The 24,540-nt window shown below is 38.1% G+C and overlaps 1 protein-coding gene across 1 annotated transcript in view; it reads right to left on the bottom strand.

Moving 5' to 3' along the window:
* KCTD16 (potassium channel tetramerization domain containing 16) overlaps window positions 1-17,425 on the bottom strand; it is a 360,726-nt gene extending 343,301 nt beyond the window's left edge. The window contains exons 1-2 of the mRNA XM_007519002.3: window positions 16,589-17,425; window positions 15,106-16,249 (exon numbers count right to left, since the gene is read on the bottom strand). Of these exons, the coding sequence (XP_007519064.1) occupies window positions 15,106-15,937 (832 nt within the window). The 5' untranslated portion in view covers window positions 15,938-16,249; window positions 16,589-17,425. The remainder of the gene's footprint in view (window positions 1-15,105; window positions 16,250-16,588) is intronic.
* Between the last annotated feature and the right edge of the window lie 7,115 nt (window positions 17,426-24,540).

The raw sequence follows: 24,540 nt of genomic DNA, 5'->3' as shown, positions 1-24,540 counted from the left end.
TTATTGATATATATAAAGTTGTCTAGTACCCTCTCACTTAAAAAGATAAAATAAACCTAGAAAAACAAAAAACATAACTTGTCAATGGTTATGCTGATAAATTTCATGCCTAGAGCTTTTGCTCTGGTTCCCCCCTATATATCTTTCCACATTTAAAAATATCTCATTTATTTCAAGACAGTGTCAAAAGTCTATTTTTGATACATACATATGTTTCTGATCTGATAAAAAGTTTAATATTTGATAAATCCTTATTAAACAAAATTAGTCTAAAGATGTCATTATAAGATGGTGTAAAAGTAAAAGATTATTTTAAACATATGACTTTTATAATAAGTAAAGTACTATGATCCTAACATTAAACTAAGTTCTAATAATATGCTTAAATTGTTTAAGTGATTTTAAAATTATACTACAAAGATGATAATCATTTTATTGTTAAAAAGGCCTTCTAAAATTATATAAATATATTTAAACAAATTCTAAGTCATTAGATTATCAATTTTAATATTTTTCCTGGCTTTGTGTATGTCTTGCTGGTCACAAATAAAAGACTACAACCATGACAAGCCTTCACATAAAGAACCAGCCTTTCATATGGTAAAAAGCTTTCTTAAAATAAAAAATTCCCTATATGTAGCCCAATTTCAGTCTATGTGACTTAACACTGTTTTTATGTTTTTCCAAAGATAACAAAATCTCAGCTGATTCCAACAGCCTTAATAGACTTTACTGATGGGTCCTCCTCAAAGACAAGACCGCAGACTCCACACAACATTCTTGGTGGAGCACTCTTTACTATTAATATTTTAATTAAACACACAGAAAAAATCTGCCAGTGATGGGTTCTGAAGAACTACAACTAACAGTAGATATGCACTGGTTAAATAAAAAGACCCCCTGTCAGGGTCCTAACAAAGACCAGATCCCGTCCTCATGTGGGGACGAGGGCATGTTTGTGTTTTCTCCTATACAGATAATGAAGCCCGCTGGCCACCAGAGAGGTCCATCCAACAAACAGAGGAGAAGGAGACAAAATGCCTGCAGATGCCGAGACCTATAAAAATTGACAGAAAGGATGGAGAAGCTGAGGCTTGAGATCACCCAGAGTTGTTGATAATGATTATACAAGAGAAATTAAGCTCATGATCTTCTCCCCATATGGGGTCGCTGCCATAGTAGTTATAGAGCACTATGTGTTACTCCTTTGCCTTATAATTCCTCCACTCCCTGGGATAGGACTAGGAACCACCTTATGGGCATTTGGCAACACAATGATATTTCCCATGACATTGATACCCTTCAGGCCCAGATTAGTGCCAAAAGCGCTTCCTCCCTAGATACCCCGGATGTTTGGGAATTTGCCCAATCTCTAAAAGAGGGTTTGACATCTCTCAACCCTATTAATTGGCAACACATTCTCATATCACTGGGAGGCATTGTTTTCGTACTAGTAATTGTTCTGCTTATTCTTCCAGTCCTCTTCAAGCTCCTCTCCAGATCCATCAGACAGCTCCAAGCCGAATTCCACCGCTTTAAACTAAATAAAAAGGAGGGAGATACGCCGCCCCGTCACGACCACCAGAGAGACTGACAAAGTCATCTCCTCTGGACCTGCATTCAGACTTCAAAGAAGCTGGGCAGAAGGACGGGATTGGGTCGACGCACTTTCCCCCCGTTATTGCTACAAACAATTATACTGTCACAATTGATTAATAATGCTTTGGCAGTGCCTGGTGGGAATGGAGAGTCAGAAGTACCCCCTCTCCCTTACACAGGAGCATATTTTAAAGTTACATTATGTAAGTGGAGAAGGTGGGTTAACATAGATGGACAAAACAAGTCATGTTATGACTTGCCCCTCATAGAAACAATACAGAGATTGAGGCCTCCCAGGTACAAGTTGACATATTGAAACAAAGAAAGATTAATAGTTAAACTGTACCAGACCTAGATGAGCAGTGGTCCACGACTAGGCAAAGATCTGTACGCCCCCATAGAAGATTAATGGTAGAGATAGCCCTCAGCAAAAGTCTAAAACAATTCTGGGTATGACCTCCCCTGGGAACAGAACGATACAAAGTATTGTACCCATTCTTTACAGTTATGGGGGAATAACATGTAGCCTGCCAAAGCCACAAGACTATTGTTACTTCTTTATGAGCTGGTTGCTTAGACAACCTGAATGTAACCTGAAAAAAGTATAAAAGCTAATGCAGTTTCACTATTAAAACGAGTCCAGATTCACCCTCCAATAGAGTGTGGTGTCTATCTGTTCTCCCTCACCGACTCCTGACCCACCTGGGAGGTTGCCTTCAAGACCCCTGACCCTCCTGCTGCTCATCCACTGAGTGGTCCGCGGCAATTATTATTGTTGTTATTGATGTCATCATTGTTGGATACGACAGAGAGAAATGGAGAGAGCAGGGGAAGACAGAGAGGGGAAGACAAAGATAAGACACCTGCAGACCTGCTTCACCACTGGTGAAGCAACTCCCCTGCAGGTGGGGAGCCGGGGTCTCGAACTGAGATCTTTACACCAGTCCTTGCACTTCGCTCCACCAGTGCTTAACCCACTGTGCTACTGCCCGAATCCCTAAAAAAGTGTATTTAAAAAAAAAAAAGAACATGGTTACCAGATTTTTGTTCAACATGAATGCCAAAACTGTGTGCAATCTCAAATGCATAGTAATTATTATTAAACATTTCTATTATAAATATTGCAGAGGACACACATAGTAAAGCACAAGTGCATGGTCCCCACCTGCAGAGGGCAAAAACTTCATAAGTAGCAGTGTCTCTATTTCTCTCTCTCCTTTCTCCCCCATTTCTCTCTATTTCTCTTTGTTTCTAAGAAATAAGAGAGAAAGGGGAGAGAGAGAATAGAAGAAAGGCAGGTTGCTAGTAGTGATTAATTCATCATGGGGCCTGAGTCCCAGCAATAATTCTGGTAAAAAGAAAAATATTGTGTATGATCTAACTGTTGCAGAGTTAATGTGTGTGTTAGGAATCTACATACAAAAGAGAAAGAGCATAGCAAGATCCAGTGTCCACCATTTACTCATATAGACAGAAAGCATCAAACAAAATTCTGGGCAAGTAACTCAGGCTCGGACTAAATTTGCATATACAATAATACTGTTCCAGTGAAGGTATGTCAAGATCTGTTTAAAAACAATATTGTAATTCACAATACATATTCATTTGTGTGGAAGGGTATAGATGAAGGAAGTTTCCACAATTTCAGTTAATGCAATCTGTGCACAGTGTGAATCACTTTCCTGGCAGATTCTGCAGATGTACTAGAAAAATCATTAATGTGAGGATTTTATGAATCAGAATCTGACATTCTTTGCATACATATAGGATGTTTTCTACCCACCTCTAATTGAACAACCATGCCTAAAAAGACACTTTGTATAGGACTAAATATTTAGCAGTCAGATATTTTCCAACAAATGCCTATTTATTTATTCATTCATTCATTCATGAGAGGGAGAGAGACAAAGGGCACACTAGGGAATCACTCTGGCACATGTGATGTCAGGGATTATTCTTGGGACCTAGTGATTGATAATCTAACTCTTTATCCAATTGTGCCAATATTGAGCATCCAAAGAAGGCCTTAAATAGCTTTTAAAATGTTGAAAGTGGGGCCTGGTTACATAGCAGAGTGGTTATGTGAAGAGACTCATGCCTGAGGCTCCAAAGTCACCACAGGTTCGAACCACCTGCACCATCATAAGCCAGAGCTGAGCAACACTCTGATAAAAATAAATGAATGAACGAATAAATAAATATTGAAAGTATCACAGATAATACTATCAGTCATTACTTCCTCTTGCCACAGGAGTAACTATCCAGATAAATCAAACAAAATCACATATTTTCTGAGGCATAAATTTACTAGCAAGTAGAAATCAGCACTTCTCTATTGAATTGAAGTTTAAACAGTTGTATAACTCCACACACATACCCCTCTTCTTAAAGAAAAAGCATACTTTACTTATATGTCCAGAAAACAACCAGGTTAAAACAGAATTTTTCTTTCCTTTATCACTATTGCGTAAATTTTCAGGCATATACTCATGAGAAAATTTCTCTATTTGATGTAACTGAATGATGAAGCTACAAGAAAATGAACCGTGATGCTTGACCAATATCTGATTTGCTTTACATTGTAGACCAGCTCTTTTTCTGGTTGGAGTAATTTCATAACTCTGCAACACTTCTTCAAGACTTGAATATTCCCTTAACTTTAGTTCTATGCCTTTGCCACACTCTAATATCCATAAACCCCATTTCATTTATCCCAGTTATGAGATTTACTCTGCCACTTTCAAGTCTTCTTTATAGGAGAAAAAAACAAAAAACACCACTACCTAAACTTGATTCACTTTCCCCTGTTTTCCTCATAGTATTGATCTGGATAGTCTGCAGTTATTGTCCAAAATGCAACATAAAACAACTTGAGCATCCCTTCAGTGTGACACCAAGTTATATATAATAGCTGTAGCTATGATTTTCTTTAGTGTGACTAGTTCACAATTACGTTATACCAGATATAATCATAATGAAAGGTCTTTATAAGCTGTATTATAAATTATTATAACTTTCTGCTTTGGAATAGAATTCATGAGTACAAGTAGAAAAGTGTGAATTTCTTCACATGGGGCAGCTATTGAAAGGATCACATGCTAACAGACCCCCATTAACACTTTTATTTCTTTTTAATGCGACACAACATAACAACTCACAGTATGAAGCAAAATGCCTTGTTTTCATTTCTGGAGAGATCTGAATGATCCTGTTGTCAGTGGCATACTCAATAACCACTTTCTGTCACCATGAAAGAGAATACTCTCTAAGCTGAAATTCATAAAAGGTTATTCTAATTCTACAGCAACTGAATTTATAATTTAGGTTGCATTCTTAATTCGCAGTTCTACTACATATTATCCTAGGTTCTGAAAAGCCACAGTTGAAAACCATAAAAAGGGTGGGGGTGGTGAAGGGAAGCTCTATTAATGGTACTCATCATGGAATAGTCAGGTGGAAGAAAAGAGTTACTAAAATGTGAAACCTTTCGAGGGGTTGGCTTTTATGTGTACTCAGATTCAATTAAAATAAATAGCTTGAAGTCCCCTTCAAAAATAAATTCCAGGGAACTGGGTTATGACACACCTGATAGAGAACATGCATTATCATGCACAAGGACCCCTGTAAGTTTAACTCTCAGTCCCAACCTGCAGGATGGAAATTTCATAAACTTAAGCAGTGTTACAAGTGTCCCTCCTGTCTGTCTGTCTGTCTTTCTGTTTGTCTGTCTGTCTAGTCTGTCTGTGGTCTGTCTATCTATCTATCTATCTATCTATCTATCTATCTATCTATCTATCTATCTATCTATCTATCTATCTCTGTCTTTCACTTTCCATCAAAAAAATATGACCATCAGGTGAAGTGAAACCAGTACAGGCACTAAGCCCAGCAATAATCCTGGTGAGGAGAGAGAGAAAGGAAAGGGTTGATTCTAGTGGTCAGGCTATGGCTGAGCAGATAAGTGCATGTCTTAGCATATATAAAGGCTCATTCCATCAGCTCCTTGGTGACTCTCCTCTCCTCTCTCTTTATTTCTCCCATTCAAAAACATAATGCAAGAGAGTTGGCCGGTGCAGGCTGGAAAGGCAGGTCAGCTTGTGTGAGACTCTGGGTTGATTCCCTAGTACTGAAAAAAAAAGTCACTTTTACATGTTTGTTTTAACATCTTTGTTTTAACTGGGCAAAGTATCCAAGAGCTCATTTACAGTCAACTAAGTTATTTACAGGTGAACCTGTGCTTCATTTATGACATTAGTCCCAGAGATCCCCAAAATTATTTATTAACATGCCCATGGTATTTTCTGGGTGCCAGGCACTGTCATAAAGTACTTAATACACACCAATCCATTTAATTCTCAAAGCAGCCTTAAGAGGAAAGTTGTGCTCTCTGTGGAATTAAGAAATGATTATGTGCATTTATAAAAGAGAAAATAAGGAAATAAAATATTTAAGCAGTAAGGAAATCAAGAAGTCAAACTGATCAGTCTCACAGCACACTTTGATTTCTAGTAAAGTTCTTTTCCTAGTGGGGCTATTTTCTGAATTTTGTAGCCCCTTTTGTTTCTTTCTGAACCTCCTGAGTTGTTCCATAAACCCTGACTCCACCCTAGCTTCATTTTTTCCCCATTTGGATGGTTATAGAAAAATTTGAGGAGGGATACAGAGGTTATTTCATGAAGAGCTTTAATTTTTTAAGATGTTTGTATTTAACCTTAAGAGCAATAAAAAACATGAAGAACTTTAAGGAGAGGACATGATCATATTTTATAAATATCACCATGTTTGCAATAGAGAGAAGAAATTCAAAGGAACACTTGACATGGGATGGTAAGGTCAATTTATTCTTATATGCACAGGTTTAGAAAAGTAATGCTGGTGGTCTTGATTAGAGATGTATGAATAGGTATAAAAAAATGGATGAATCTGAAAGAGATGAAGAAAGAAGATAATAACACTTTCAAATTGGAGATGGTAATTAAGGAGAAGGAAGATTCAGGGATGCTGCCCAGGTTGTGTTCTTCCCTGGCTAACCAAGTGACTGATAATTCCACTTACTGAAATAAAGAACACAGGGAGAGAAAATATTGAGAAACACAGATGTGAGTTGAGTGAGCTTCAGTGCAGTTGAAAGTATCCAAGAACATTCCAGTGTATCATTAGGACAATAACTGTGTCTAACAATTCTTATCTTTTAATATTTACTCCCTCTTTGCATCTAGGGTTTGTGATGAGAAGTCTGATGAGAGCCTGATGGATTGACCTCTGTATGCCAGTGTCTTCTTTTTCCCTAGGACCCTACAATATTTTTTCCTTGTCCTTGCTTTTGGATAGTTTTACTATGATGTATCTTGGTGTGTGCCATTTAGGATTCAGGAACTGTGTGCTCTTTACAGAAAATGGTGCAATACATGTTTTCATAAGTCTCATCATACCCCTAAGGTAGCCCAGTCTGATAAAAATAGCAGTTGAATACTAGATAGTTCTAAAATGATGTGAAAGAGAATGGAGATGAATGAAATAGAATGAAAATAGAATGAAATAGAATGAAAGAGAATAACCTCTTTTTTAAATCCTTTTTTAAATTTTTTTAAAAATATTTATTTATTTATTTATTGGATAGAGACATCTAGAAATTGAGAGGAGGGGGAGATAAGGAGGGAGAGAGAGAGAGAGATACCTGCAGTCCTGCTTCATGACTTGTGAAGCTTTCCCCCTGCAGGTAGGGACCAAGGACTTAAGTACTACAACATATATGCTCAGCCAGGTGCACCATCACCCAGCCCAGTGAACCTCTTCTATTGCCTCATATATATCTAGAATCAACTTGGACAAAGGTGATGGTTGGTCTCAATTGTTATTTATTTGTGTGAGGAATATTAAAAACTAACAATAAGAAAATTACTTGCTTCTAATAATGTATACATTTCAGAACTAAAAATCAAAATTTAAAAACGAATTTGTCATCACTTAACAGACATTTCTCACTGCAAACACTGAACTTGAATCTGATTAAACCCCTAAAATATAGAGTCTCAATCAAACAAATTGATGGAAAATACAGGAGTCATGGTGTGTGTTAATGACATCACAGAGATAGTAGAGATAGGTAAACAAAATCTAGACTATGGGACATAAGACTTGACAACTTGATTTATTCAGGTAAATAAATTGAGAGAGAGAGAAGTTGACATTTAAAGGGATTTAAGATATGCATTATATAACTGCACTGCATGTAAATTATAAACAATCTTTTTAATATGATAAATAGAAACCAAATACAACTAAAGAAACTCCTTTGGATCCCAATTCAAACAAATAAATTTTAAGAAAACTGTGAGAAAATTATGAAGTTTGAAAAGTGATGAGATATCAGAAATTAAGTGATGACTAATTTCACATGTAATAGTGTTATTATCCTATTTTCATAATACATCTTATTTTAGAGAATGTTATACTTGTAGATGAATGAATGAACGCTATCTTAGATTTGCTTCAAAATAATTCTGTGCAGATAGAAAGAGAAGTAGAAAGGAATATATATATATATGAAACACAGTTGGTTTTGTAATGATAATAGTAATTATTGGAACGTGAGGTCTCTACATTTGGTTGTATAAGTAAATTTCCATAGTAAAAAAGTAATCTGATTTGCCAAGAAATTAACTGTTTAGAGGAAGCAATAAAATAAAAAAAGGAGAGAAAAAAGAGCAACAGTCAGTCTTAACGGAGAAATTAAGCATTCATCTGTCAGTTTCTGCAGGACTTTTTCCATGCATTAGATTGGCTTTCTCTATGCAATAACTCATCTCTGTGATTTCTGTTTGGAGGTATTCCAAATGGAGTTTTGTGGCATGTCCTCAGCTATTTCCATTTCTAATTTATTTGATAAGATCCAAACCTCATTAGGCTGTCAGAAACATTTCTCATCATATGTATTTTTTCACATACAGAAGCATTTGGCAGGGGAGGGCAGGCAGCATTCTCCATAACTCCCTTTTCTGTCCATATTCTGATACTTATTTTGCAGTCAAATTCAATCAGCGATGCCACAGACCTAGAAAACTACTTCAATAATTTCCCCCAAGGGTTTACGCTCTAGTAACAGTTTTTATTTTATATAAAAGTGAAATCATAGTGGTTGGTGGTAGCACACCTGATAGAGCTTGTATGTTACAATGCGCAAGGACCCAAGTTGAAGCCCTGGCCCTCCACCTGCACAGGTGTATTCACTGCATTCAGGAGCAGTGAAGCAGTTCTGCAGGTGTCTCTCTTTCTCCCTCTCTACTTCCCTTTCTCTCTCAGTTTCTCTCTCTAACCAAAAAATGAATTAAACAAAATTAAAGTGAAAATGGTAAAAAAAAAAAAAAAAAAAAGAAAGAAAAAAAGAAATACATGCTGTATCACTGTTATACTGAGTCCAATGCTTGGAGAGCAATATACTAAAGAAGTTTTTCTTACTGTTCCTGCAGTTTATCATAACTGTTCTAATCCAATATCGGTCCATGCCATGTATCTTAGTTGACTTCATGATGAAGCCTTATATTAAAAGTTTGCTTTTTAGAAAAGATTATAAATAAAAAGCCTTAAGTTTTTGAGGATGCTTTTTTCCAGCTAGAATCACCTGATTCACACTCTGCAAATATTTCCTATATTCAAACACACTGAGTAAAATAGCACCATGACTTCAAAGTATTATAAATATGACCAAATTTAGATACTTCTCTCCATTGTTACTGGTCACCTCCGTAAGGAACAACACAACAGACTCCACTGTGGGCCCCCACAAGAGAGGATCTTGCTCTCAATGTGGATCAACAATGGTAGAGAATGTTCTATCCTCAGAAGGGAGGCTGTACAATGTAATCTATCTTCCACCTGAGGAAGATGGGTCCTGAAATTGGGGCAACTTGGTACAGTCCTACTCATGACCACAGAATATAAACTCAGATCTACAGGGATGCAGAAGTCACATAGGCTCCTAATCTGAATATGGGCCACAGATCAGATCAAATCAATGGGGCTTACAGTCAACAATATTCATACACATTTCCCATATTTGGGAAATGGATCTTTCCTGATCCAGCTTTCTGTTCCTTTTCCCAGTCATTACATCATTCCCCAGACAATAACTTGGGTCCACCTGCATATCAGATGTCAGGCTCAGAAAAAAAAAATAGTATAGTCATATGCTCTTTGGAACATAACTAAAATAGACCTACTATCTACAAAATGGAGAATCCCAAATCTTCATCTGCAATTTTCCAGCCTTTAGGTTCATGATTAGTCAACAATTTGTTTGGTTTCATATGTTGTCTTTTTTTCAGCCACCAGGTTCCGGATGCTACCATGATGCCAGCCAAATTTCCTGGGCAGATAACCCCACCAATGTGTCCTGGAGCCCCACTTCCCCAGAGTCCTGCCCCACTAGGGAAAGAGAAAGACAGGCTGGGAGTATGGATTGAAATGCCAACACCCATGTTTAGCAGAATAGCAATTATAGAAGCCAGACCTTCCACCTTCTGCACCCCATAATGACCCTGGGTCCATACTCCCAGAAGGATAAAGAATAGGAAAGCTAGCAGGTATGGAGGTATGGAGTTCTGGTGGTGTGAACTGTGTGGAGTTCTACTTCTCTTATCCTATGTTTTTTTGTCAGTGTTTCCTTTTTATAAAAAAATTTTTAAAACTATTTGACAGAATAGGATTATTATAGATAGTAAGTATTGATTACATGAAAGAGCTTAAAATTTTAAAAACAGTATATAAAGAAAATTGTGGAAAAGAAAGAAAAATGCTATAGAAAGACAAGAGGTAGGTAGTGATAAAACTTAACCTAAATAGTTTTTGCGACACTATTCTGTTTCATTTTGAATGTGGTCATACCATAACTCTATGGGCAATAAAAATCAAAGTTTTATTTGGTATCATTTGAGTCAGAAGGAGAAAAGTGATAAAGTTGTTTCAGAATAGATGTATTTCTACTAGTTTTATGACTAACGCCCTCTCATTAAAGTCAGCATTGGTTAAGTTTGTTAATGTTTGGATTTTTCTCATCACTTTATTCAGAAAATACCAAATTGTTGTTATAGGAGTACAGTTTCATCTTCATGTGCATGTGTCACTATGGTTATCATGGGAGCTCAATGTCTGTATGACTCCATTATTTCCCATGCCCACTCTTTTGACAGAGAGTGAGAGACAGAGAGCAAGTGAGAAGGAATGAAAGTAAAAGGTAGAGAGAAGAAGAGACATTTGTGTAAATGAACCTTTAAACTTAAGTAAAAAGAAATAGAGTAGAAAGTTTTAAATTCACCTACAAAAGCAATTTGTTGAAGCAGTTATGAATTGGTCTCACTGAGAGGCAGACTGGGAGTATGGACCGACCAGTCAATGCCCATGTTCAGCGGGGAAGCAATTACAGAAGCCAGACCTTCTACCTTCTGCAACCCACAATGACCCTGGGTCCATGCTCCCAGAGGGATAGAGAGTGGGAAAACTATCAGGGGAGGGGGTGGGATATGGAGATTGGGTGGTGGGAATTGTGTGGAATTGTACCCCTCCTACCCTATGGTTTTGTTAATTAATACTTTCTTAAATAAAAAAAAAATGAATTGGTCTCACTACAATTTACAGAACTCAGAGCAGAGGTTTTTTGAGGTAATAGCCCTATACATTTGACTATGTATTTGTGTTCCTGTTATTACCACAACTTTATTAGAGGTAAATGTCTTTAAATCTTGGTAGTTTATCACCTTTGTTTGAAGTAACTTTTTCATGAGTAGGATGATGGAGATGTGCATATTTTTTTTCTAACCAAGAACAATCTTCTCACTCTCTCAGGTGTTGCAAGATGGTTCATTTATTTCCATGCACCTTCGATTTTGTCCCTACATGGTATGAGTGGCTATTGAGTACCTGGTACAAAACTGGGATTTCTTTTTCAAGTTACTTAGTTTCTATTTCATTTAGAGGTGAATCAAGCAGGCATTGTCAGATGTTTATGGTATTGCTTTTTAAGAAGCACTTGAAGAGAAAAGAGAGGTGATCATTTCATTAGTTGGGTGAGAAAGGAGAAAAGACAACTTATCATTTTAAACTAAGCTAAAATATATATCTAAATAATTTGTGAAGCAACTCTAAGATGTATCTTTTTCTATGCTCCTACTTCACTCTCATTATCTTGGTTGCAGATAAGTCACAAAATATAGTGTCTTACATATATTTTGGTGTGTGACTGTCCTAGACAAACATATTTTTATTTACTTTTATTGGATGTTTATTTTATTTTATTGTTGTTGACATTTTATTAGTGATTTAATAATGGTTAGCAAGACTATAAGATTTGAGGAGTATTTTTCTACACTGTACCCACCACCGAAGTTCTCACAAAGACAATTTTTTTAAGTTCATGTGACAAACACATTTCGTACATCCCTCTCACACATATTCAAATACACATTAACTTTTTAATTGTTCAAACTTCATTAACACAATATTCAGTCAAAACTATAAGATATTGACTTTCAACTCAAGGTCTACCTTAAGATCAACAGACGTAAGAATGTATCCAGAGGTTTTCATCTAATTTCCCTTGAGAAATAAAATCAGACAAATGAGAAGGATTTGACAATCACCATATGCAATGTATTTCTCTCTCTCTCTCTCTCTCTCTCTTTCTCTCTCTCTCTCTCTCTTCTTTGTCTTTTTCTGTGATACTGAGTCAGGTAAAATGATTCTGCATCATCCCATGGCTATTAAAGGCATATAATGACTTGAAACTAATTATTTGGGCCAATTCACTATACCGTACTCAGTACAGTGAAAAACTTCAAGTAATCAGACTCTTCTAATAACATATATGCATAATATACAAAATAGCATGTATATGTAAATTGAAATCCTCTGTAATGAGCATCTTTGCATACATACAGTCAACTCCCTGCTCTGGAGCACCTCCCCTGGTTTCGGCCCATTAACCCCAGCACAACAGCTTGATGAATTAATGCTTATATAGGCACAGTTGGCAGCTTCTAATTAAATAATTATGGCTAAGCAGCTGCATGGAAGCTGTTATGCACCATAGAAAGCCAGCTGTCAGTTTTATTGGTCCTAAGACAGAGGAAGAGTTAATATATAGCTTTCAATGTTAGGTGCAAAGGGGAAATATATTATATGCAATATATATGCTGACAATGTGAAGTTGCTGTGTATTTGTGCTGGCCGTTCTCAAGTGTGATGACGAGCAAACTACTCCTCTGTAGCCTCTCAAATGCTAACAAAGAATGAAACATTTATATGAACAGAATAGTAGAGACTGTCCAGAGTAGCATAAAGAGGACATAGTACTAGATGGATAAATCTTTGATGAACATAGAAATGTCACTAAGCTATCAGGAATATTTTTCATTCTGAATCTCATTTAGATGAGCAAGCGGTTAGAAATCTAGTGTGGGTTTTGTTGGTGGTGGTGTTGCTGTTGTTTGTTTTGTTTTGTTTTTTGTTTCTGGGGGAAGATACTAGTTGGTTTTCATTAACTTAACTGAAGCTTCTTGGGAATTCTACCTTCAAATGTTAGAAATTACAGATCTTGGTAAATATCACAAATCTACATTTGGACTCTTAAGTTGCTTTTTTTTTTTTTCAAAAAGTTTGAAGACTGTTTGCTCTACAGAATCACAAGTAATGGATGTCAGATTCCTTTATTGAACAAGAAGACAGTCTTATCTCTATACTAGTGAGAATTGACTAGAGGGAAGGAAATAGTGTCTGGCAACTAAGCTGTAACACAGAGAAGTATACAGATTATAGATAAAGGCCAGAAATAGGGTTATTAGATCAAATAATACTATTACACATCAGTATATTCCTCAAATAATTTCACTAATTTCATCTTTCTCCACAGACTTTCATTGTTATTCAATTTGAGTTTTCACTTCTAAAAAGCGAGTGTATGATAACCCAGTACAGAACAACTCAGATTCCCACTGTACTCTCACCAAGGTTTCCAGCACCATCTCCAAGCAGGTAAAACCAGCTGTAGACAAAAGCCTGCCCAGAAAATTCACTTGTACCTTTATGTTTAAGGAAAATTGGACATGTTAGCTTCCCAAATTGATAGCTTTGCTTTAAAATAAGAATAGAGGGAATCAAATGTTAACCATGGAAAGACATTTCTTAAAGAATTTAGTTTAGGAGGCTGGGCAGTAGCATACCCGGTTAAGGTCACATAGTACTATGCACAAGAAACTGCGCAAGGATCTGGGTTTGATCCCCTCCCTGCTCCCCACATGTAGGGGGGATGTTTCACAAGCAGTGAAGCAGGTCTTCAGGTGTCTCTTTTCCTCTCTCCCAATCTCCCCATCCTATCTCTATTTCTCTCTGTCCTATCTAATAAATTTTTTTTAAATAGCCACCAGGAACAGTGAATCCATAGTGCTGACACTGAGCCCCACTGATGGCCCTGGAGGAAAAACATAAATAAATAAGTTAATTAATTAATTACTTAATTAATTTACTTCACCCAACTCCCAGGCCAGGCCTATTGAAAATCAACAGTTAAATCAAGTACTCTAATATACAGCCTGATTTATTATTCTCCCTATAGTGATCAGTAGACTTGTAGTGTAGATTATACAGAATAATGTTTTTTCATACAGTAATGTAGTCTGTACTTTAAGCTGCCATCTAAGCAAATGGATTGGCTTCTAAGAAAAACCTTACAAAGCTTCAGAACACTTCTTTCTTTTTCTTCTTTTCTCTCTGGTTTTCTTTCATGTCAATAATTCTATATTTCAGCTATTTCTGACTGACAGTTCTCAAGGATCCAGTTTCTTTTAGATGGACCTTAAATGAAGTCCTGCTTAATTACTTGTACAGTACAACTCAAATCTTGATACGAAATCCTAAAGAATCAAATGGCAGATTTGTTAATCCCATAAAAGCAAATATCAGCCTGAGGAAGGCGGAGGAGGAGTAGAAAAGGAGCCTTTCATCAGTCTATACTGCCATCTAGCCAGACCACATCATTTCCTGCAAAACACATTTCTGTTTTCAAAGACCCTGATGAAAGCAAGTCTTCAACAACCAGATTAATAGAGCCCAAAGTTCAGATCAAAGAAGAGACAGCAGCACTTCATTCACAAAATCTATCAAACTCCTGTGGAACCAATAGCCAAGCTTTAAGCACCAACTTGATCTTTACAACTTAGTATCTAGCAAATAGACAAATATGTAAGATTTTGATCCACAGAATATCTATACTGATATAATCTGAACCTTGTGATTATTGAGGCCTTTGATTATTCTGTAACCTCATTGGAAAGATGGATTATAAGTGCCGTAGATCAGATATGAGAACTGAATTATAGCCTCTAAACACTCTAGCTAGAACTCAAGAGCTAAGAAAAATTTCCCCAAACATCATTGCTCAAACATTGACTGAACATGCAGATGACATATATTTGTAAAGGGAACTGAAGCTCATTAAAGAGAAACCTTTGTACTTACGGTAGAAGACATATTCAGTGTAGCTTGACCAGATCTTGTCATCCGTATATTGGTTGACAAAAGATGCTGTCACTGAGGAGTTGCAGGCCACCATGTGGAATCCACACTCTGACAACATATCAAAAGCCCTTTCCAGATGCTTGAATTTGAGATAAAATCTGGAGGTGTATCTTTCTGGGGCCCGGTCAGGGTCTCTACTCTCATTCAAAGTTTCTCCAAAGACTTCCTTCGCCAAGGAAATCCTTCCACAAACCAAAATCCGGGGAACTCTCCGAAATTTGGCATCTGCCTGCCCTTCTCTGCCCATGGTGCAGGACCCCCTGTACCCCACAGTAATGAAACCCCACTTTCGGTCAGTGGGGAGCAGTGAGGAAGGTGGGCAGATTCTTGGGTCGCTTCCTTGGGAGGCATCTTCAAAGTCACTATGGCAGAATTCATCCGGGCTTTGCTTTATTTCATCAGGGGTCAGGAGCTTGACCAAGTCTGGGAGCTGAAAGTACTCAGCTTCTCTTTTCAGTCTTCCCCTTTCTGGAAAGTGATCAGGCAGGACTACCTGCCTGTCCCTGAGATAATCCAGAATGTAACGGAACAAGAATCCATCTCTGTCAATGAAAAACCTTCCCTTGGAGTCCTTGGCTAGATCATTAGCAGTTTCTCTCTTTGGGGAGAACATTTTCCATAGGAGAGAATGAGGGATGCTTATTAATGTGGAATGGCGAGTGAAATAAACTTGGCCCCCAACATTCAGTTCCACAACCTCAGGGAAGGAGTTGGGAACTGCAACCCCTTGTTCTCGAGGATAATAACGACTGCAGTTGCCACTCAGAGCCATTGTCCCTTCTTCTATTTTGATTTACAGGTACAATCCAATGGAGTCACAGTCTTATCCTTTGCTTTAACTTGTAAGGAGGGAGAAGGATGGTAACTTGTTTAAAAAGCAAAATTCCTCTTACCCAGTTTTCTTTTTCCCCAATAAAGCAAAATTTAGAAGAGTCCACAGGTGAGGTGGTGATGCAAATGAAGTTTAAAGCTTGGCTGGTGGTGAGCTTTTACTTGATGGAATATCATCAACTCAACTCTGTTGGATCTTCCTCCAAGCTCAGTAGGCAAGACAGGTCAAGTCCCCAGTTACTCAGAGGTCTGTCTGAAGGAAAAGAGAAAATTATTTCCTCAAACCCAGCATCTGACGAAAAAGACCACTAGATAGAAAGAGAGAGCAAGGGAGGGAGAGATAACAGGAGAAAGGAAGGGAGAGGTTATTTTACATAAGCAACCCTAGAACTACTGACATCAATCATTTCACTAAATCAGATCTTCTTTCATGCTATTTTGTGTCTACATGCTTATGCATGCACTAATGTCTCCAGAAATTATAAAAAACATTTTGTATTTCTTCACTGAAAGGGACTATGCAATTTTTAACTTCTAAAAGGGGATTTTTTTCCCCCAGCCAAATAGTAAAAGCAATAAGCCTTGAGCTTACCTTATGAATGCTGGAGACCCAGTTCTCTTGAAGAAATACCCATTTATAAAGCAGTCAGAATTCACAGCCAGAATCTGGAGCTTGTCAAATTCCAAAGAGGTAAAGGACAGAGGTATCAATAAAAAGTGCCAGAGAAATGAATGCTCTGAGAAAATAATGACTATAGATATAAATATTTATTTAAATGTATATGTGTATGTCTATCTATTTATATATTTACTTCCAGTCTCAAGTTAAAATAAGTAACAAAAAAGTTAAACCATGATGATGAGAGGTTGTTGGTTTGAAAAAGCAAAGCAAAGAATATTTAACCAAGCTTCTCCAGGAGGAAAAAAAAAAATCAAACCTTTAGATATCCTTAAAACAGAAGAGAGTTGCAAAAGATAGTGGGACTTAAAAGATTTTCAGAAAGAGCAGAAGCAGAAAGGCAGACAGACTTGCCCTGTTGGGGTTCCAGGTAGCCACCCCACCTGCCGGCAAGGGCAAAGGGACTTCCATGTTCCCAGCCAGGTGGGAGCCTATGGAAACCAGCAGCTGCCTCGCTCAGTGATGCCAGCGGGGGGCTCAGGCTTGGGCTTCTCTGGCGGCAGAGCTGGGTGGTTCCACAGTTCCCAGTGCAGTTCCGATGCTGTTGTTTCAGCAGTGCAGGCAAGAAACCATCCAGGGAAATGACTATTACATCATCTTAAAGGAATATGGCTTGGAGGAAGCGCAGGCAGCTCGAAGTCACGTCCTCCTTGGCGACAGGTCGCCAGCACTGCTCGGGGGACGCTGAGCTTCAGCTTTGGGCACGGGACTTCCAGGCTTTCTTGGCTTGGGGCGGGGACATAGCGCTGCACAGCCACTTCCCTCCCTGTCAGGTGTACCAGTCTGGAGTTTGCAAGGACCACTGCTTTGATCCTTTCTTTTTTAACCTCCACTTCCACCGCGCTCCCCTAGAAATAGTCCCCCAACTCAATGATGAAATAAACAACTGACTGTTCACTTGACAAACTTACAAACCTTTGCCTTTTTGAGAGGAAGCTTGCTTTTTTAAAAAGCCGAAGTACCCTGAATGACCCCAATATTTATTGTACAAAGTGTTTTTTTAATCAAAAGATTATTAAACACTTTTTTTTCAAGTGCCATTTTTTGATTTTCCTCCTTCATGCCTTTGGCACCCTCCTCACAGAAACTAAATAAAAACTAATAAGTATCAATGCAGTTAATGATGTTCATTCAAAATGAGTACATGAAGTACTGTTACATTCAGAAAGCATATAGTTGATAGCAGTAAATTATTATCTTACCTTACCTGTGAGGAATTTTTTGCCTGTCACCTTTTTTCTGGGGCTGTTTCCTTACTGAGCATCTCTTTGGAAGTGCCCCTGCCCCTCCCAGCTCATCCCAAGAGTACTCTGGTGGAAGACACGCCTGCTAAGAGACATTTTACTCCTGTCCCAGAGGGCTTCCTTAAGTGCATCAGTACAGTTTCAGGAAGGCATTTCCAGGGCAACCTAATCCACTAACAAAGTGCTTCCAGTTGAATCTGCCAGTCAATAATGGCCCAATCAACAGCTTACAGTAAGTCAGCCATTTCCCCTTTAAAAACAACATGTCTTAGGACTTATTCTTAATAAGAACTTGCTACTTCATCTATGAATAATAAATGTGAAGCACAGTTTATCCAAAATAAACTCATTTAAAAAAATCAAAAACAGGGAAAGGAAAGTATGAAATTATATACATGTTATGAGATACATGTATTTACTTCTCTTACTCCAAGAAACAGCTTGAAATAGACTTGATGGTAGGATAAATTAATTTCTAATTTAGCACTCTTTTCTTTCAATAAGTGTTAGGTTACTTAACACAGTCAGAGTATTAGCTAACACTCCAACACATGATTATATTTGACTTTGTTTCTTTAACTAATGTACTTAACCTGTTCTGGCCTCAATCACTGCGATTTTAATGCTGGACCAGTCAAGAAGATGTTTGTTATTTGATGCGCATATATCGCCATCTACTGTCACTGAACTACTAATGCAGTGCTGTTTCTAGCAACATATCATAGGCAAAATAAAGTTGGATTTTCCTGCAATTTTAAAGTCCTTGTGGCAATGCAAATAGCTCTCAACACACTGTCTAGCATGATGACAAAATAAGCATCTGCCATTCAGAAATATACGCCTGAACCTATGCCTATTATGCACTGTCATTGGTTATAATTAAAAGTAAGCAAGTGCTTCTTTTCTAACAGAGTAAATCAATTCAACATGGCAGTAACTTTGGATTAAAAATTCTGGGATTGGGGTCAGCAGGTGACTCACCTGATATAGCACACATATTACTATGCAGGAGGACCCAGATTCAAGCCCCAGGTCACCACAGGAGAACCTGTGTTGGCATGGAGTGGTGAAACAGTGCTACAGTGTCTTTCCTTCTCTCTGTGCATCTTCCCCATCTCTCACCATCAAAAGGAAAACAACTTGGTGAGCAGAATTGCCACCAGGAACAATGGAATCATGCAGACACTGAGGCTCAGGGATAACCTGGTGGTTAAAGGGAAAAAAATCAAAATTCTGAAGAAAGTTTAACAGGAAGTGTAGAATAAGAGTAAGAAAAACTATGATCTTTTTAAAAAATACTTATTTATTGAATAGAAGCAGATCAAGAAGGAAGAGGAGATAGGAAGAGAGAGATACCAGCAGCATTGCTTCACTACTTGTGAAGCTATCCCCCTACAGGTGGAGACCAGAGGCATGAAGCCAGATCCTTGCACAATGTCATGTATTCACTTGACTAGGTGTGCCACTGCCTAGGCCCCACAATTACAGTCTTTTTAAGGTAAAGGCAATTTGACACATGGAAATCAACAGTGTCATCTTAGAGATTCAGAAAGTGAGGACCAGAGAGGGAAAATGTCCACAATGCCATGCAACTATGGAGTGACAGGGTAATATCTAGACCACAACCACAACTTAGTCATCATGGTCAGTGTTGTACATGGTCAGTGTTGTATTCCAGAACAGTGATGAGAAGGAAGGAAGTGAAGAAAATAATAATTTCAAGATTAATACAATTTGAAAAAAAAACAGCTTATAGAGTTTTTAATATTGAGATTACAACATTTGAATTAGAAGAACAGAAGGTTTTGTAATTTAAAATAAGAGTTTTCTGGGTTTCAAAACATTATTTCATTTCTGTCGTTAAAGTTCAGGGCTCCAGCAGGCCGGGCTAGCTTTGCGGCGGTAGAGAGAGACTTAGGGACACACGGCTGGGCGGGCAAGTTGTATTTCTTTATTCATGAACAACGATTCATAAACTAACCCAAACTAATCACCACACAGCTCTGTCCTACATCCTTCTCCTCAAGCGGCCATGACAAGAACTCCCCAACTACCTAGCATAGGGGGCGGGGAGAAAGAAGGGGCATGAAACTGGCAAGGCTAAACCACAATTTCCCAGAGGTTGGGAGAAGGAGACCAAACCAATATGAAACATACCAACACATTTCAGTAGAAATGATAATTACTATTTTTTTCACTTTTTAAAAATTGATTTATTTGGATGGAACAGGAGGTAATTATGAAATAAGAGGTGAAAGACAACAACCATATGGTTTCATTAATATGTGAACTTTAGATAACTAAACCTAAGGAATTTGCAAATGAACAAGGTCAAATTGTCTCTTTGTGAATACTACCACAGTTATGGAAGAGAAAGGGGCACAGATACTTTGGTGGGTGTGTGGTGTGACATATAGACACACAAACACATACATATACACACACAGAGAGACACATACACACTGAGTGAAATTATACCTGTGAAAGTGTGTGACCTTGTAAACAAAATTTAAACAACTAGTAATGAAAAAATTTAGATAAATATCCAATAAGAGAGAAAAACAGAGAGACACAGAGACAGAGAGAGTTCCAACAAATCATTCTCCAGCATATATCATGCAAGGGGTCAAACCCAGAGCCCTCACTCATGCAAATGATATGCTCAGCGACTAAGCCACCTTCCACCCATAGCTTAGACTGTTTTTGAAATAAAAAGTTATTAACATATTTTTGAAGATGTGCTAGTTGACGAATCTGATGAAACCTAGGAAAGAAATATAGAAACATAAACAATCATACTCAATATCATACAACACTTTCCAGGAAGGGCTGAGTAAAGAGAGGCATTAGGGAGGTCACATGACCATAAATTCACATCCAAGTAACTCTGAGATGAGTTAAAAACCTTCATTTTTTATTTTTTTAATTTATTTTTAATATTTATTTTTTATTAAAGAAAGGATAAATTAAGAAAACCATGGGATAGGAGGGGTACACCTCCACACAATACCCACCACCCAATCTCCATATCCTATCCCCTCCCCTGATAACTTTCCCATCTATCCCTCTGGGAGCATGGACCCAGGGGCATTGTGGGTTGCAGAAGGTGAAGGTGTGGCTTCTGTAATTGCTTCCCCGCTGAACATGGACATTGACTGGTCAGTCAATACTCCAAGTCTGCCTCTCTCTTTCCCTAGTAGGTTGGGTCTCTGGGGAAGTGGAGCTCCAGGACACATTGGTGGGGTCTTCAGTCCAGGGAAGCCTGGCCGGCATCCTGATGGCATCTGGAACCTGGTGGCTGAAAAGAGAGTTAACATACAAAGCTAAACAAATTGTTGAACAATCATGGACCCAAAGCATGGAATAGTGGAGAGGAAGTGTTGGGGGGGAGGGTACTCACTGCAAACTTTAGTGTACTTCTGCTTTCAGGTATATATTTTGCAGTAGTTTATGGATACGTGTGAACATATGCTCTCTCTCACAGAAACTGGTCTATACCTCAGTTTTGGGACTTTGTTAGAAAGTGAACCACCTGGGATGGAATTAGAGAATACTATGAAAGGAAAGGTCTCACCCGAGTAATGAAGCTGAAGGGTTGTCATTCCACACCTGAAGTCACTGGACACAGTCTGAGCTGAAGCATGTTGAGGTGGCAATCGTTATGTTGGTTAGGTTGCGATCTGCAGATGCAATATTATTTGATATGGAATGGGAGAGGCATGCGGGAAAGTGGGCCCTATCCTAAAGTTCCAGGACTGTGGTAAATATAAGCTCTATAGTGGAGATGTGAGGTTCCTGCTGTCTTAGGGTTCAAAAAGACAATGGATAGTTAATGTTATCATCACATTATTTGTTAATTGGGTTAACTTTGAAAAGTCCTTTTGTTAGGGTTTGCTGTACAGTACCCAGTATCTTGTATATAGCTGTGCTATTGGTTGCTTCTGATCTACTTGGTCTAGGCTTTTGAGAGAGTCCGCATATCAAATACACAGCCTATATATTAAAAGGACTCAGTCTGTGTTTTAAAAATTTTGAGACATACTATCAATTTTCCCCCTCTCATATTAATTAACTAGTGATTTATACGACTACACTTTACTAGGAGTGTACATAAATACCATTCACACCACCAAAAGACTGTGACCCATCCTACCCACCCATCCCCACCCCTCACCGGCCCAGGAAGCCACATGTCTACCCCTCACCACAGGGTTTTTACTTTGGTGCCCTACTTTCAATTTAGTCAGGTCCTGCTTTTACTTTCCCTTTCAGATCTTCTTTCTCAACTTCTATTGATGAGTGGGATCATCCCATACTCATCTTTATCTTTCTGACTTAGCTCACTTAACATAATTCCTTCTAGCTCTGTCCACGATGGGTCAGAGAAGGTAGGTTCATTGTTCTTGATAGCTGTATAGTATTCCATTGTATATATATACCATAGCTTTCTCAGCCACTCATCTGTTGTTGGGTACCTGGGTTGCTTCCAGGTTTTAGGTATTATGAAATGTGCTCCTATGAACATAGAAGTACACACCTCTTTTTTGGTTGGGTGTTATGGAGTCCTTGGGGTATATCCCCAGGAGAGGAATTACTGGATCATTGGAAGGTCCATGTCTAGCCTTGTGAGAGTTCTCCAGACTGCTCTCCACAGAGGCTGGACCAATTTACATTCCCATCAGCAATGCAAAAGGATTTTTTCCTCTGTCCCCACAGCCTCTCCAGCATTTGTTGCTGCTGTCCTTTTTGATGTATGCCATTCTTACAGGAGTGAGGTGGTATCTCAATGTTGTCTTAATTTGCATTTCTCTGATAATCAGTGACCTGGAGCAGTTTTTCAGATGTTTGTTAGCCTTTTGGATCTCCTCTGAGGTGAATGTTTTGTTCATGTCCTCTGCCCATTTTTGGATGGGGTCATTTGCTTTTTTGGTGCTAAGTTTGCTGAGCTCTTTGTATATTTTGGTGATTAGTTTCTTGTCTGATACATGGCATGTGAAGATCTTCTCCCATTCTGTGAGGGGTCTCTTTGTTTGTGTGATAGTTTCTTTGTCTGTGCAGAAGCTTTTCAATTTGATGTAGTCCCATTGGTTTGTTTTTGCTTTAGTCTTCCTTGCAATTGGGTTTATTTAATCAAAAATGTCTTTGAGGTGTAGGTGGGAAAGTGTTTTACCAATGTTTTCCTCTAAATATTTGATTGTTGCTGGTCTAACATCCAGGTCTTTTATCCATTTGGAGTTGATTTTTGTTTCCGGTGAGATTAAGTGGTTCAATTTCATTCTTCTACATGTTTCAACCCAGTTTTCCAGCACCATTTATTGAAGAGAGCCTCCTTCTTCCATTTAATACCCTGGGCCCCCTTATCAAAGATTAGATTTCCATAGGTGTGGGGATTTATTTCTGGGATTTCAATTCTGTTCCACTGGTCTATGTGCCTATTTTTGTTCCAGTACCGTCTGTTTTTATGATGATGGCTTTATAATATAGTTGGAGATCTGGGAGTGTGATGCCTCCATTTCTGTTTCTTTTCCTCAAGATTTTTTTTTTCAATTCTAGGTGCTTTCATGTTCCAGATAAATGAATGTAGTTTTTGTTCTATTTTCTTAAAGAAGCTTGGTGGAACTTTAATGGGTATTGCATTAAATTTGTATATGGCTCTGGGGAGAATATTCATTTTGATGATATTTATTCTTCCAATCCATGAGCATGGGATGTCTTTCCATTTCTTGGTATTAGTTTCTATTTCCTTGAGTAACGACTCATAGTTTTCAGTATACAAGTCTTTCACTTCTTTGGTCAACTTTATTCCTAGGTATTTTATTGATTTTGCTGAAACAGTAAATGGGAGTGATTTCTGGATGTCTTCTTCAGATTTAGTGTTTGCATAAAGAAATGCCACTGATTTTTGTACATTGATTTTGTAGCCTGATACTTTCATTTTAAAGACTTTTAAAATATTTATTTATTCATTACCCTTTTTGTTGTCCTTGTTTTTTTTGTTGTTGTAATTATTATTATTGTTATTATTGATGTCTTCATTGTTGGATAGGACAATTATTATTGTTATTGTTATTGATGTCTTCATTGTTGGAGAGAAATGGAGAGAGGAGGGGAAGACATAGAGGGGGAGAGAAAGATAGACACCTGCAGACCTGCTTCACTGCTTGTGAAGCGACACCCCTGCAGGTGGGGAGTCGGGGACTTGAAGTAGGATTCTTACTCTGGTCCTTGGTGCTTTGCGCCACCTGTGCTTAACCACTGTGCTTAAACACTGAACTACCGGCCAAAGCCCTTTTTTTTTTTTTTACTGAGATTGCAGAAAGACTCTGAAGATGGGGACAGAGCGGGGACAGATGGGGGGAAGCAAATGCCAGCTACTCTAACCTGTGATCACAACTTGAATTGCACTCTGAATTTGCTGCTTTCAAAAAAAAAACTTTTTTTATGTATAGGAGAAAGAGAAATTGAGAGGTCAGGGGAAGACAAGAAGAGAGAGTGAGAGTGAGAGTTAGAGAGAGAGAGAGAGAAAGAAACTGAAGCATTGCTTCACCATTTATGAAGTTTCCCTTCTGCAGATGGGGACCAGAAGCTTGAACCCAGGTCCTTGCATATGGTAACGTGCAC

This window comes from Erinaceus europaeus, chromosome 2, assembly GCF_950295315.1.
Source record: "Erinaceus europaeus chromosome 2, mEriEur2.1, whole genome shotgun sequence".
NCBI classification, from domain to species: domain Eukaryota; kingdom Metazoa; phylum Chordata; class Mammalia; order Eulipotyphla; family Erinaceidae; genus Erinaceus; species Erinaceus europaeus.
This window is presented reverse-complemented; position numbering and strand designations above follow the sequence as displayed.